The sequence below is a fragment of the Gopherus evgoodei genome, chromosome 4 (assembly GCF_007399415.2).
Source record: "Gopherus evgoodei ecotype Sinaloan lineage chromosome 4, rGopEvg1_v1.p, whole genome shotgun sequence".
NCBI lineage: Eukaryota > Metazoa > Chordata > Testudines > Testudinidae > Gopherus > Gopherus evgoodei.
In genome coordinates this window covers 154,976,014-154,987,259 of record NC_044325.1, presented here as the reverse complement: position 1 = coordinate 154,987,259, position 11,246 = coordinate 154,976,014, and the positions used below count along the sequence as shown (strand labels likewise).

The following is an 11,246-nucleotide window of genomic DNA, read 5'->3' as shown; positions in this document are numbered from 1 at the left end:
ACCAGACCCAACTCCCCTCCCAGGGACAGGGATAGAACCCAGGAGTCCTGGCTCCCAGCCCCCTATGCTCTAACCACTAGACCCCACTCCCCTCCCAGGGCCGGGGAGAGAACGCAGAAGTCCTGGCTCCCAGCTCCCCTGCTCTAACCACTAGACCCCACTCCCCTCCCAGGGACAGGGATAGAACCCAGGAGTCCTGGCTCCCAGCCCCCTATGCTCTAACCACTAGACCCCACTCCCCTCCCCTCCCAGGGCCGGGGAAAGAACGCAGAAGTCCTGGCACACTGAAGGATTTGACTGTAACATAATGATGTTGGTTGGGTGGGGGTCGGTTTTTCTCTGTGACCCTCCCCTCCCCATTTGGATGGAAGTTGCAGGGATTTGGCTGGCGAGGGGGGTAACTTGGCCCCGGTAGCAGCGTGTGGGGGACCCCTTTAAGAGGGGCACCCCCGGAAGTGCAGCCCCAGGCCCAGGCAAGGGGGCGGGCCTCCCGGGAAGCCTTTCTCCGCTGCACATTTCCTGTTTCCTAGCAACAAAAGGAAGTGTTTGGGGTGCCCGAGCCTGGCTGAGGGGGCAGCAGGGCCGGGGGGGTTGCAGACGCCCCCCGCCCCCCAGCAGCAGGGCAGAGCCGGGGGCGACAGGGGCTGGACCCTGCTGGCCACGAGGGGCGAACCAGAGCCCCCCCCACGGGCTGGGGGGCGAGATTCCCACCCCCACGGGGGGGCCGTGGACTTGCCCGCCTGGAGACCCCCCCGCAGGGAAATCAGCCCGCCGGGGGGCGGTGGAGCGGGGAGTCCCCCCGGCTCCCTGCGCTGGAAGAACTGGGGGTTCGCCCGGCCGGGGCTCTCCTGCCAGCCCAGAACTGGGGTTCGCCCCCCTGGGATCCGCCTCCAGCCTCGCAGACCCCTGGGATGTGCCGCCCGCCGCTCGGACCCCCCTGGATCCAGCGCCTCGGGGCTCGAGCCCCTGGGAGCGTCTGTAGCCAGCAGGTCGGGGCACAGCAGCCTGGCCCCCTGCGAGCTGGGGCTCGGGTCCCTCCGCCGTGAGCGCCTGTCTCCACTCGCTGCCTGGACCCAGACTTTGGGGGCTCGGAGCCCCCATTAGGTCCTGTATCCAGACCCCGGGATCCAGCATTGAAGACTGAACGCCACCAAAAGTCTGTGCCGGTCCCTCCCCTGGGGAATAAGGCACCCCGGGAAGCCCTGTATTTTTGGGGCTCGTCCCTACAAATTTCCTCTCTTCCTTGTACCCTGAAGATCCTGGGTTTGTCTCCGCGTCTGGCTGTCACTTGGGGTGTGACTCCCTCCCTGGAAACTGCTTCAGCTCCCCTGGCCTGGCCGGTGTGTCGCCTCTGGGATGCTTTACTGGACCCTGGAGGTAAGAGGCTGGCATTGGGGGGTGCTGGGTTGACCTGGGGGTGGTTAGGGCCCAATCTGCGGCCTAAAGCCACATGAAGTCTTTTAAAACACTTTTTCCTGTTGTGCTTATGAAGTGAGTGGAGATTGTTGTTCTCGTTTTATGAATGGATAAACTGTGGCACAGAGACGGGGACTTGCCTGAGGCTGCAAAGGGAGTCTCAGAGCTGGGGACCCAGGAGTCCTGGCTCCCAGCACCCCCTGCTCTAACCCACTAGACCCCCACTAGACCCCACTCCCCTCCCAGAGCCGGGGAGAAAACCCCGGAGTCCTGGCTCTCAGCCCCCCTCTGCTCTAACCAGTAGACATCACTGCTCTCCCAGAGCTGGGGTTAGATCCCAGGAGTCTTGCTACTTCCATCCTCCCTCCCTGCAATTTTAAATTAGATGTAATTGTTTCTCACTCTTCCTTAGCTAAAAACTGTGTGGAATGGCTGTGTCTCCTATATGTCGCATCCCGCCCTAGAAGCAGCTGCATTGCAATGCAGGATGAGTAATCCCCAGGCAGCATCATTATGTGGCTGTTACCCAGCTGACCCTCGCCTGGCGCTGAGATGCTGCCACTCTGAGGAATCATCCCTGTGCTGCATTGCTGTGCAGCTGTTCCCTTGCTAGCCCACCCCAGAGGCAGCCGCATCTCACTGTTGAGTGAAATGTATTGTCCCCCAAAACATGCCTTAGCTGTCCTTTTCTCTCCCAAGGTTGTGGAGTGGCGTAATTTACCCGCTTGCTATGAGCACGATCAAGTCACATTGGAGGCTAGAAACTTTGGAATCGTTTTTTTTTTTTAAAAGGCTTCCAATTATAAAGAGTGACTGAATGGAAAACAGCCACCCACCCACACCTGCTGGTGGACCCACCCTGAGAGATTGCTGTTCCTTTAGCAATCTCTGGGCCATTGAAGGCAAATGAGTTACACCAGTCACAAATCTTAAAGTTCCCCCAACAGATTGCGTGTCATGCCACCAAAAATTCTTCTCCAGGGCTTCCACTTCCTATGCTTCGTCTCCAGCCTGTGGTGATTTTTGCTGGTGGGGGGCAGAAAACATCCATTGTTAATTTGCCTTGTTACATAAATCTATATGTTTGGTGCTGATCCCTGCTAGAGGTTATCAGGGCCCCCAACATGTGTGTGTTTTCCCACCCTGATGTTTTGTTGATCTTTAACATGTGGAGCCTACTACAGGCGTTCAGAACCTCAGAAATAATATATGGAGAGATGCCTATCTCACAGAGCTGGAAGGGGCGCTGAAAGGTCATTGAGTCCAACCCCCTGCCTTCACTAGCAGCACCAAGTACTGATTTTGCCCCAGACCCCTAAGTGGCCCCTTCAAGGTTTGAACTCACAACTCCGGGTTTACCACTGAGCTATCCCTCTTCCAAGAAATAGCTTGATGGTGCTCAGAAATATGCCTGGGTGATGTTATATATATATATTTTAGGGGCAAAGGTTACAAATTAATTGATAAATTGTGTGTTTTTTCTCTGGTGCATCTGAGTTATATTTAGCACCTTATTTACTTCTTTACAGGTGGCAATATGGAGTCAAGAACTTTTCTAATTACTATAATTAAACCAGTGTGCCTTAAGTTAGCTGTGCCCTAGTCAAGGAGAAGATGCATATTGCAGGTGTTGATGATAGCCTTACTAAACATGAGTTGGTATCTGTTTTCCCCAGGTAGTGATGGGGAAACTGAGGCACAGAGAAGGGAAATGACTTACGGTGCTCATATAATATCAGGGTAGGGAGGGATCTCAGGAGGTCATCTAGCCCAACCTCCTGCTCAAAGCAGGACCTATCCCCGCACAGATTTTTGCCTCAGATCCCTAAGTGGCCCCTTCAAGGATTGAACTCACAACCCTGGGTTTAGCAGGCCAACACTCAAACCTCTGAGCCATCCCTCACCTGCTCTGTGGGGTCTAGTGGTTAGAGCAGAGGGTCTGGGAGCTAGGACTCCTATGTTCTGTCCCCAGCTCTGGGAGGGGAGTGGGGTTGAGTCAGTTGGAGGAGGGCTGGGAACCAGGATTCCTGGGTTCTCTCCCTGGCTCTGCTGTGTGGCATTTGCTGTCTGATATCCTTCCACCCATCAGGGTATCAAACAGCATAGCCCAGGGTAACCCTGTCTGGTCCTCATTTTTGTGCCTCTTTGGGCTTAGCTCCCCTGGTCTGGAGAGGATGAAGCCATGGGTCTGGTAGCAGCCAGGCTTGAGCTTATATGTGGGACACTCATTTGACAGCGTTTTAATTCCTCTTCCCTTGCCTGTTTCCCCACAGCTGCCGCCTTGGGATGTCGTAAGGAGCCAGAGGAGGAGGAGGAGGAAGAAGCAGGAGGGGATGCAGGCTCATTGTGCCGGAAACAGAGCTTTCCGGGCCACCGGCCCGGCCCTGTGAAGTCAGTGGAAATAGTGTCCTCCTGCCGTCCGATGTGAGCGATGGAAGAGCCCGGCTGCGAGCCGAGCCAGCTGCAGCGGGAGGAGCGGCCGTTCAAATGCGGGCAGTGCCAGCGTAGCTACCGCCACGCTGGCAGCCTGGTCAACCACCGACGCACCCACGAGGTGGGACTCTTCACCTGCCTGCTGTGTCGCAAGGAGTTCTCCAACCCCATGGCCCTGAAGAATCACCTCCGCATCCACACCGAGGAGAGGCGCCACCGCTGCCCGGACTGCGGCCGCAGCTTCCGCGTTGCCTCCCAGCTGGCCAGCCATCGCCATTCAGCCCACGCCAGCCACGGCCAGAAGGGGGAGGAGGACGGGCAGAACAACTTCCAGCAAGGGCAGGACTCCTCGTCATCGGATGCCGATATTTTCCCCACGCTAGAGGGCGGCGGCGCCGGGACGTTGCTGAGCAACCTGGAGAAATACATCGCTGAATCGGTGGTGCCGGCTGATTTCTCCCAGTTGGAATTCCCCGGCAAAGCGGAGGAAGGCCAGGAGGCCCCTGGCGTGCCGGCAGAGGAGCGGCGCTATAAATGCAACCAGTGCGATAAGGCCTACAAGCATGCGGGCAGCCTCACCAACCACAAGCAGAGCCACACCCTAGGCGTCTACCAGTGCGCCGTCTGCTTCAAGGAGTTCTCCAACCTCATGGCGCTCAAGAACCACTCCCGGCTGCACTCGGAGTACCGCCCCTACAAGTGCTCGTTGTGCTGCAAGGCTTTCCGCCTGCCCAGCGAGCTGCTGAGCCACCAGAAGGCCCATGAGAAAGCCCGCTGGGCCGGGAGAGCCCCCTCGGAGGGCTCAGAACACAGCGTCTCGGAGGAGGACTCCATTGAGACTTCGGCCAAGCTGGATATCTACCAGCCGCCGGCGGCTGCCTTTGGAGAGGGCGCCCCCTGCAGTTTGAAGGACGGGGCGAAGGCTGGAGGCGGGGACCGGGGCAATCCGGATGGAGAGCTGTGCGTGAGGTGCGGGGGAAGCTTTGCCGATGAGGAGGAGCTGAGGAACCACAGCTGCCTCTACCCGGAGGAGGAGGAGGAGGAGGAAGAGGAGAAAGAGGATGCGGGTGGCTTGGCCCAACCCGCGATGGATTCGGAGGGAGCCTGGGAGGCCAGCGGTAAGGATGGAGACCAAGCGCGGCCCTACCGGTGCGGGGAGTGTGGCCGGACTTACCGCCATGCTGGAAGCCTCATCAACCACAAGAAAAGCCACCAGACGGGTGTCTACAGCTGCAACTTCTGCTGCAAGCAGCTCTTCAACCTGGCGGCCCTCAAGAACCACCTGCGGATACACCTCAAATCCAAGCCTGCCTCCCGGCCCGGCCTCCAGTACTCCTGCCCCCCGGCACCCGAAGAGGCCACTTGCCACCTCAACCAGAGCCCCACAGAGCCAGCTGGTGGGGAGAGGGCCACGGAGCTGCCGGGCCATGGGGAAGCAGGTGGAGGAGGTGCTCTCAAAGAGGAGGAGACTGGTTGTGTGGAGGAGGAAGAGGACGGGGCATCAGAGGAGCGGCCTTACCGCTGCGGGGAGTGCGGCCGGACCTACCGGCACCGGGGTAGCCTGGTCAACCACCGGCACACCCACCGGACGGGCGTCTACCAGTGTTCCCTGTGCCCTAAGCAGTACTCCAACCTGATGGCCCTACGCAACCACGTCCGCATGCATTTCCGAGCGGCGCGGGGCAAGGAGCGGGGGAGTTACGCCTGCACCAGCTGTGGAGAGAGCTTTGAGGAGGAGACAGAGTTCCAGTGGCACCAGCTGCGCCATGCGCCCGGGGATGCCGCTCCCTGCCCCCAGGAGGAGAAGGAGGAGGAGGAACCGGGCAGTGTCCACACGCGGGAGGCAGCGCTGCTGCTGGCCATCAAGCGAGATGTGGAGGAATTGGAAGCGGCAGGGCCAGCGCCGGGGATGTCTCACATCTGTGGCTGCTGCGGGATGATCTTTCACGACCTGGGCAGTTTACAGAGCCACTCCCTGGCGCACAGTGATGGGGAAACTGGCACGGGAGAGGGTGAAGCGGAGCTTCCGGGCAGACGGGTGTACAGCTGTGAACTCTGTGGCAAGTCCTACCGCCACTCGGGCAGCCTGATCAACCACAAACAGACGCACCAGACGGGGGATTTTGAGTGCTCACTCTGTGCCAAACGCTTCTCCAATGTGGCTGCCTTCAAGAGCCACTTACGTGGACACCAGAAGCCGAGGAAGGGCCGAGCGGGAGCAGAGGAGGAAGAGGAAGGGAGTGTGGCAGAGGCGGAGCCCAGAGTTGCCCCTGACAGCACGATGCAGCCGGACGGAAGTGGAGATGTTGGGCGTGGTGGTCCAGAGAGTACCCGGGTTGGAGAGGAGGGGACGCTGGGCGAGGAGTTGTCCCACCGGAGCTACAATCTGCGGGGAGGCAGCACGGTGAACGGCTGGCAACACCCGAAAGAGGAGGAGGAGGCCAAAGCGTCACCACCCAGCAGCCCCAACTCTCAGCCCTACCTGTGCGAAATCCTCGACCACAAGCACAGCCAGCAGCTGGGCATATACCAGTGTTCCCTGTGCCCGAAGGAGTACTCAAACCTGGAGGCACTGAAGAGTCACTTCCGTGGCCATGCCACGGCCCAGCAGCCGGGCGCCAGCACCGAGGAACGTCCCTTCCTTTGCAGCCTCTGTGGCATGATCTTCCCAGGTGAGACGGACCTGCAGCACCACCATGGCCTGGCTCATGACAGGGAGGGGGAGCCTCAGGAAGGCAGCTTGGAGGCCGGCAAGGATGCAGCTTTCCCTGGGCTCCAGCAGGAGGCGGAGCGGCGCCCAGATGAGCGCGATGGGGAGGAAGAGATGCTCCTCTCCCATATCTGTGGCTATTGCGGGCAGACGTTCGACGACATGGCAAGCCTTGAAGAGCACAGCCTGGGCCACCGAGAGGAGAAGGAAGCGGCGCTGGCTGATACCACCATCCAGCTGCGGCTGGGACCACGTCCGGAGCTGCCGGAGGAGCAGAAATCCGGCCTGATGCCCCCAGACAGCCGTCCCTATGCCTGTGGGCAGTGTGGGAAAACCTACCGGCACGGCGGCAGCCTGGTCAACCACAAGAAGACCCACCAAGTGGGAGATTACCAGTGTGGCGTCTGCTCTCGGCAGTACCCCAATCTGTCTGCCTACCGCAACCATCTCCGTAATCACCCCAAGTGTAAGCTGAATGACAGCCGGCCAACCGGCAATGGGGACAGTGTAGGGAAGGAGACAGCGCTCCCGCACGGCAGGGAGGGAGGAGAGGGATCTGCGGCCCCAGCTCCCGGAAAACAGGACCCAGGCGGCAGCGATGGTGAGGAGTGCAAGCTGCATGTGTGTGATGTCTGTGGGGAGCTGTGCCAGGGGGCAGCGGGGCTGGAGGCACACTGTGCCGCTCAGCACCCGGAGGAGGAGGAAGAGCTGGTCAGCGTTGCCGAGGAAGAGGGTGGCAGCGGCGGCAGTGGGGAGGAAGGTGCCGCGTCAGAGCGCCCCTTCTGCTGCGAGCAGTGCGGCCGGAGCTACAAGCACGCGGGCAGCCTGATCAACCACAAGCAGACCCACAAGACGGGTCTCTTCCGCTGCGCCATCTGCCAGAAGCTCTTCTACAACCTCATGGCCCTGAAGAACCACAACCGCATCCACTTCGAGACCAAGCGCTACAAGTGCGCCCAGTGCCCCAAGGCCTTCCGCCTTCAGAAGCAGCTGGCCAGCCACCAGCGTGTCCACCGTGAGAGGAGACCGCCACTGCCCGCCTCGTCCTCCAGAAAGTTGGCTCACGCCAAGAGAGCAGGCAAGGCCCACACCGACGGTGGCGGGGTCTCGGAGCCACCGGCTGCCTCCAAGAAGGACCCCGAGGAGCGGCCATACCGGTGTGAGCAATGTGGGCGGACCTACCGCCATGCTGGCAGCCTTCTCAACCACCGCAAGAGCCACAAGACCGGACATTACTGCTGCCCTGTCTGCCCCCGGGCCTACCCTAATCTCATGGCCCTCAAGAACCACCAGCGCATCCACTTCGAGGTCAAGCGCCACCGCTGTCCTGACTGCGGCAAAGCCTTCAAATGGCAGAGGCAGCTGGTGAGGCACCAGCTGATCCATGCCCAGCGCCGGCCTCGTCCTAGCAGCAGGAACTCCCCTGGCCGCCCCTTACTGGAGGGCAGTAGCCTTGTCCGTAGCAAGATGGCACGAGAATGGCGGGCCACCCGGAGGGAGCAGGGCAGCAGCCATGTTGACGCCTCAGGTGGCCATGGTGACGGTGGCCATCTTGGAACTACCTCAGGCGGCCATGTTGATGGTACCTCAGGCCCTCATGTTGACAGCAGCCATGTTGGCAGTGCATCAGTTGGTGCCTCAGGTGGCCATGTTCGTGGTGCCTCAGGCCGCCATGTTGATAGCAACTCTGTTGGCGGTACCTCAGGCAGCCATGTGGGCAGTGCATCAGTTGGTGCATCAAGCGGCCATGTTGACACTGGCACCCAAACCCCAGTGGGCATCACTCAGGCACCCCTTGGCCCTTTCCAGTGCCAGGTCTGCCCCAAGCAATTTCCCACCCCATCAGCCCTCAAGAACCATGGCCGGGTCCACACTAAGAAGCGTTTTGAGTGCTCGGAGTGCGGCAAGGCCTACCGGGCCTCTCGGGACTTGGTCCAGCACCTGTGGCGGCACCAGGCAGAGGCTGGGGCCACTCCTGGCACCAACGGCCTGGTGGACCAGCGCCCCTACAAGTGCGACCGTTGCGAGCGGACGTACCGCCACGCTGGCAGCCTCCTCCACCACAAGAAGGTCCACACCACCGGTCTCTACCGCTGTCCCGCCTGCCTAAAGGAGTTCCACAACCTCCTGGCCCTCACCTACCACCTCCGCACCCACTCAAACAAGAAAGGCCGCCGCTGTCCAGACTGTGGCCAAGCCTTCAGGACTTCCAGCCGGCTGGCCAGCCACGCCAAGGCCTGCCATGGCCAGGCCGGCTGCGCCAAAGCTGGCCACGCTGCCACAGGAGGGGCCCAGGGGCCTGAGGCGGGCTTCTGCCAGGACGCGGGGGTGGATGGCAGTGCCACTGCCGCCATGGGGCAAGTTAGCTGAGGGTCGTGCGAATGACTGTGCGAATGTGTGGGTGGGTGGGGGACGAGAGGGGATGGAGAGATGGAGGCGGGGAGTCAATGTCGTTTGTTGTCCTAGCACCAAATCATTAGGAAGGGGAGGAATTTTCAGAGGCACAAATGGAGTTGGGTGGGAGAAGTGCCCAGTCTGCCAGTGGGAGAGAGGCAGTTTGTGGGTGCCATGGAACAATCAGTGAGGGAGGTTTTGGGGTGGACCCCAGTTCTCCAATGGATGGGTGAGGGGAAACGGTGTTCGTTTGATTCTCTGCTGCCTTTTGTGCCTCTGAGAACTTTCCCTTTAACCCTGTGTTACCTTGTTTCGGCCCTCAATTCAGGAGAGATGTTAAGCACCCGCTTTACCCTAAGCACGTGCTTTAAAAACTTGATTGCAATCAATTGGATTTATCAGCTTGGCTGTAATTCTCAACGGATTCCGCTGAAATTGGTTCAGATGATCCTCCAGTGATCTCCTGCACAGGAGCCTGAACATTGTGGTTTAAAAGAAAGAAAAACCACACACAACATTGGCGCCATGTTTTTATTTTGGTTTGGTTTGTTTTTTCGACGTCTGTAGAATTTAATTTTCTGGTTTTGTTTTGACCAGTTCCCAACTCCTTTTTAAATGGTGTCTGTTATTGGAGAAGGACATTTTAAAAATCGCTTTCATTTGAAAAAATAATAATTTTGCCCCTAAAAATTGGCACGTGGAAAAAAATAGTCTCCTTTTTACCTCCCCCCCTCCCCAAAATTGGCTAAGATGCCCCCTGCAAAAAGTCTAAATATATTTAATTTCAAATATCTGTAATTTTAACAAAAACTTTTAAAAACAGACACATCTTGTCTGAGACTGTTTTGTTGTGTTTTTTTGGAAGAGGAGAAAATTATATATACAAATTTTAAATTTCCTCCTCAATCAGCGAAAGTTGGTCTTAAAAAAAAAAAACTTAAAAAAAAAAAAGAGGAAACAAACTAATAAAAAGGCACACTTTTTGTACTGAGAGCAAATTGCCTTAATTATAATAATTTTCCTCCCAAAATAAAAACAAAAAAATTTTAAAAAGAGAACTAAATGTCTGTATAAGGCAAAAAGGAAAATACAAATTTTAATCCCCCCCTTCCCGCCCCCCCCCCGCCCCCGGAAAAGAATCAAATCTGAATTTTAAACGATCTTTTCCCTTGTGAACAACACACATTTGAAACAATTTGCTTAGAGACTCCTTTTTTGGGGGGGGGGGGGGAAGGGAAAACAACAGCCCAGAAAACAGTACCAGTCTTTCAAGAGAGAAAAATGTTGAGGTGTTTTCAATTGAGGTATTGAATTGTGATCGTAGAAAAAATGTCCTCCTTCGTGGGTTGGGATAAAAGATAGTTATACCTCCCAGAAATAGTTATCACTGTGCTACTGATCCAAGATGTATGAATATTTTTTATTGTCCTATGATGCAGAATATGTAAGTGTATTGCAGAAATCCAGACGGTACTCAGATCTCTCACACAAAGCAATCTTCTGTTTTAGACACGCCAACACTTAAATTTGTCCTGTGTTTGTCTTGGTACATGGAACGGTTTTAAAGGAAGATTCTGTCCTCCCTACTCCAACCACGGAACCAAAGTCCCAGCCCCCTCCAATCTAACCCATTAGACTCCCCTCCCAGAGCTGGGGATAGAACCCAGGAGTCCTGACTCCTAGCCCTCTCGATCCCCTGCTCTAACCATTAGTCCTTGCTCCCCTCCTGGAACCGTGTTAATATTTAAGTGACCCTTGTTCTTCCCCCAGCTGTAATTTGGTGGCTCTGCTGTGTGGAATAAAAACCAATAAAGCTGGGGGTTTCCTGCCCACTTACATTCAACTCTGTTATTTGTAAGCAGCTAAAGTTTGAGTTCCCTGCAGCGCTGATGTCTGGGCTCTATCCTGCCTTCGCCACAGACTCTTAGACCCAGACTGGAGAATGCCCTGACTCAGTTTCCCCAGCTCTTTAGCTACCTCCTTCCTGGTGGAGTAAAGCTTTTAAAGTAGCTCGCTTGATCTGTGCCTGTACAGCACCTTGCACAGTGGTTCTGGCGCACAGCCAGGCTTCTCAATGCTGTAGTGAGACACAAAATGGAAAGGCAGCATGCGGTAGAGTCACTTCTGCCCCCTCGTGTGCTGCTGGTGGTGGTGCGCAAAAAGCAGTTTCCACCTATCTAATGAGACACAGATTGTTTTGTGATGATTATGTTAAAATGTCATTGCTGCCTAGGAGAACCGAGCCTGGATTGGGCACCTGAATCTTGGGCATCTTTCAAAACTCCTGCTGTTA

General features: G+C 56.9%; 1 protein-coding gene across 1 annotated transcript; it reads left to right on the top strand.

Annotated features, from left to right (window-relative positions):
* The first annotated feature begins 645 nt into the window (after positions 1–645).
* Positions 646–10,791, top strand: ZNF646 (zinc finger protein 646). Its single transcript, XM_030562006.1, has 2 exons — positions 646–1,377; positions 3,690–10,791. Exon 2 carries the CDS (start codon positions 3,848–3,850, stop codon positions 8,927–8,929), a length of 5,082 nt encoding a protein of 1,693 aa, XP_030417866.1. The 5' UTR covers positions 646–1,377; positions 3,690–3,847; the 3' UTR covers positions 8,930–10,791.
* The last annotated feature ends 455 nt before the right edge of the window (positions 10,792–11,246 follow it).

Excerpts from the sequence above, each read along its gene's own strand:
- ZNF646 (XM_030562006.1), top strand. The coding sequence starts at position 3,848 with ATGGAAGAGCCCGGCTGCGAGCCGAGCCAGCTGCAGCGGGAGGAGCGG.